Source organism: Corapipo altera, unplaced genomic scaffold (genome assembly GCF_003945725.1).
Source record: "Corapipo altera isolate COAL_440 unplaced genomic scaffold, ASM394572v1 23, whole genome shotgun sequence".
In the NCBI taxonomy this organism is placed as follows: domain Eukaryota; kingdom Metazoa; phylum Chordata; class Aves; order Passeriformes; family Pipridae; genus Corapipo; species Corapipo altera.
In genome coordinates, this window is record NW_020884878.1 from 20,873,940 (window position 1) to 20,877,860 (window position 3,921).

The window sequence follows — 3,921 nt, forward strand, 5'->3', positions numbered from 1 at the left end:
GCCGGGGCGCCGCCGGCGCTGTCCGCGCCTCCGCGGTGCTGACGGGTCGGCGGCGGGGGCTGTGGCGGGGGCGCGGCGGGGCCGCGGAGTCGCCGCTCGGGGCTGTTCTCCTTGCCCGGCGGGGCGGCGGCGGCGCCGTCGGCGCTGGGGCCGGGACGCGGCTTGTGCCAGCGGCGGTGAGATGCCAGGTTGGCGGGGCAACTGAAGATCTTGTGGCACTCGGGGCAGCGGTACTCGACGCGCACGATGCGGGAGCAGCGGTGCTGGGCCAGCGCCAGCGGGTCCGCGTACTGCTCCTTGCACAGCTGGCAGATGAACTCGCCCAGCGGCGTGCGCCCCGCCGGCGGTCCCGGCCGGCCCTCGGGCCCCTCCTCCTTGATGCGCAGCCCCAGCACGGGCGAGGTGGTCACCTCGTCGGCGAAGCTCAGCTTCCGCGTGGCTTTGCCCTTCTTGGCAGGCGTCTTGGCCCGCGACGGCCGCTTCAGCGCGGGCACCGGCGGCGGCGGCGGGGCGGGCAGGGGTGTGCGCGGCTGCAGCAGCAGCTTCTCGGCGGGCGGGAAGGAGGCGGCCAGGGGGAAGGACTCGGCGGAGGCGGGGGAGCTGAGGCACCGCTCGAAAAGAGCCGCCCGCGGCCCCGCCACGCTGCACGGCCCCGTCGCCCCCCAAGCGGCCGGACCCTCCGGCGGGGTGACCCCGGGGCCGCTGCAGCCGCCGCCGGGGGGCCACGTCGCGGGGCAAGCGGCGGCGGCGCCCTCCTCCTCCTCGCCCTCCTCCTCCTCCTCCTCCGCCCCCTGTCTAGCGGTGGGGCTGTCCCCGGCGGAGGGAGGCGGTGGCGGCGGCGGCGGAGGGGCGGGCGGCGGGTCCCGGTCTGGGTCCTGCTCCCGCGGGCGAGCCCGGTAGGAGCCACCGGGGCGCCGGCTGCGCTTGACGAGGAAGCCGCGCGGCATCGCGGGGCGGTCCGGGGCGGCGGGAGCGCAGCGCCACCGGCCCGCCCGGGCTTTATACCCCCGGTGCCCGCTCCCGCCCGGGCGTCATCCGCCCTCCGGCGGCCGCGGCCAATGAGGAGTTGGGGCCGGCGCTGCCGGGGCGGGCGCGCTCGGGCTGCGGGGACGGGCGGGGTGTCCCGGGGAGGGCACCCCGCGGCGCCCTGCGAGACTGAGTGGGATGTGGGGCCGGGAACGGGTCAGAGACGGGAGAGACCCTAGGCTGGGTCACGGCAGCGGCCTCTCGGCCCAGCGGCCAGGCAGGGCTCAGCAGGAGCGCCTGTCGTGGGTGTTTGTGCCGGAGCCTTCATCCGCCGCCGGGGTCGCACTGACCGCCCCGCACGCCTTTCCGCTGACGGGAGCCAGAGCTGGGAACCGGCTCCGTCCGCCTGCACCGCCACATCGGGAGTTTTCCCTCAAGTAGCCAGAAAGCTTTGGTACTGCGGTGAGCTCCCAATGCAAGAGCAGGGCTGACACCTTCGCGTAAAATGCTAAATCACGGCTCTGCGTAGTGGCCGTGACTGTGGTCCCCTGGCAACCTCACCCGCGGGCAGCCTCCCCAGCCCAGGGGAGGCAAAGACTGAGGTGTGATGCAAAAGCTCCCGAACCTCCCCTACCACGCCGCCCCGATGCAACTCCCGTCCCGTTCGTGGGTGCTGAGAGCCTGGTGGCAGCTGGTGTGCCCCTGGAGCGAGGCAGGAGTTGTGTTTACTAAACCACCAATCGCCTTTTTAGCAGCGCTTCTGTTCCACCTCGCAATGAAGTGTACTGGCAGCGGCCCCACCGCGCGGTACCAGCATCTCCTATTTGACCGCTCATGAACCCGAGCCCGGGTTTGGAGGCATGAGGGTGCTGTCCCGTCCGTAGACCTTCTGCCCGCAGTATACACGAGATGGCGTGCCATTGGAAATGAAAGGGCGAAAGCTCGCTCCATTCCTGCTCAGGGACAGACATCCCTTGCCAGGGTAAGACGATCGGACTCACCGTGCTGGGAGCATCCCCTAGCCGGAAGAAGTAAAGAGCACCAGGAGAAAGGGAGAAACAACACTTCTGAATACAGGGGCTTTCCAGAAGTGGCAAGGAAGATTTGAAGCCCTCATACAAGACCAGAACTCACCCCACCAGCTCAAAACACTCATCCACTTGTGTAAGTTCTCTGATTATATTTGTTTAGCAAAGTCTTAATCATGTTTTACATTACTGCCCATTTTCCTCCATTTTCATGATTGCAATGAATCTTAGATTAGATTAAGAACTCCACAGGCTAGAGATCACCCTTTGTTAGTACAAACCTCTGTAATTGGGACCAATGAGCCGCACTTTTATGCAGTTGGATGACTCCACTGCCTGTATGATTTTTATCTAACAATTTTTACCTTTGTAACTGGACTTCCCAGCTACATTTTTCACTGAATAACTGAGTCTCTGGTTACAGATCCACTATTTTATATGTTCCTCCTCCACTTGTAAACAATGTTCCTGTTAAAGTTCCATTTGCTTTTGTCATGTTGCAAAAACAGTCGGGGTATGTCTGTTCTGAAATGTTCAGTTCAGCTTCCAATCCCAAGGGGTGAGGAACCCAACGATGCCTTTTCCTGCACAGTAGCAGGAGATAGAGCACCAGGTGGAAAGCAGACGTATTAAGTGTTTGCTGGAACTCTAAACATTTTTCAAGTAAAATCCAGTAGATTGGAGTTGCATTGGAGAGTTTATTTAGGCCCCATGTCATGGTCTGACATGGCCCAGACATCACAGGAAGGCTTGGGGGAATCTTAGAGTCTCCCTTCCTGAAGTCGCACATGTGGAATCACTGCTCCACCTCTCCATCCACTGCCCTTTCGGCTGTGTTTCTCAGCTCTTCCCTGTGATTAGGTGCCTGTCTGTGCCTCTTTCTTGTTCCACAGTGCCCTCCAGCACAGCCTTCTTTTAGCCTTCTCAGTTTGCCTCCAGTTTATGATCAGTTTGTAAGGTAGAACTGATCATCTGTAGAAACCGTAGAACTCATCATCCTATCCTTGGTCTTGTTGCAGCATGTGCCAGTGCCCTCAGATCTCTGACAAAATTGCACTGGGATCCAAACTGCTACAGCCACCTCATGACTTGTTTCTCTCAATAAATATACTGGTTTCCTTAGGCTGTCCCTGCCCCAGTACAGACTCCCAGTCCTCTGGCTCCCACTAGAAGATTACAGATTGTTTCTCCTCCCTCCCCACATTTACAAGAGAGTGTAACCCTGGCAACAGGCATTAACACCCAGCTCTTGCAGCTTCTAAGCTTTCTAAACTGTTACACAGGTTTATCTTCTTGCCTTCGTCCTTTACACCTTCCAAAAATTTTGTAATTAGAAAATTCTGATGATTTATAAAGATAGTTAACAATTTTGTGCACACACACATACACAGATCCTTAGAAATTTGCTGGATTTTTTTTCCACTAGATTATTCAATTCCATTAGTCCCATCATATAGCTGAGAGTGCAGCACCTCACCCTCCTGAACATTATACAACAGGGAAACTTTCTTTAAGGCTGAAGCTTTCCTAAGCAAGGAACTGAACAATGTTATTGCTCCTGACCTTACACTGTGTTCTCTATAGTCTGATAAAATCGGGTTGACCTTGATTAAACATATTGGCCGCTTCCACATGAGAGTCATCCTTAGATGACCTTAGATTAACCAAAGGGTTAATCCCACAGTAAATAGGAAATCAAATTTCTAGTGGAAAAATGCAGTAGCTGGTGGGAAACTGGCAGAGTGAAAAAAAGAGGAACAAGTTCTTCCTCTTACATTCTTTGCTTCCTCAGTCCATCCCCTCATTTCTGGTCAGGGAATGGAAACAAGAGTAGTACAGCAGTGCTCTGCCTCCCTGTTGATGCTGCCTTTTAGGGACATGATTTAATGGTGGACTTGGCAATACTAGGTTTATGGTTGAATTCAAT

The 3,921-nt window shown here is 57.8% G+C and overlaps 1 protein-coding gene across 1 annotated transcript in view; it reads right to left on the minus strand.

Moving 5' to 3' along the window:
- Nucleotides 1-947, minus strand: part of INSM2 (INSM transcriptional repressor 2) — a 3,551-nt gene extending 2,604 nt beyond the window's left edge. Inside the window, exon 1 of the mRNA XM_027637972.1 lies at nucleotides 3-947. Within this exon, the coding sequence (XP_027493773.1) occupies nucleotides 3-947 (945 nt within the window). The remainder of the gene's footprint in view (nucleotides 1-2) is intronic.
- Between the last annotated feature and the right edge of the window lie 2,974 nt (nucleotides 948-3,921).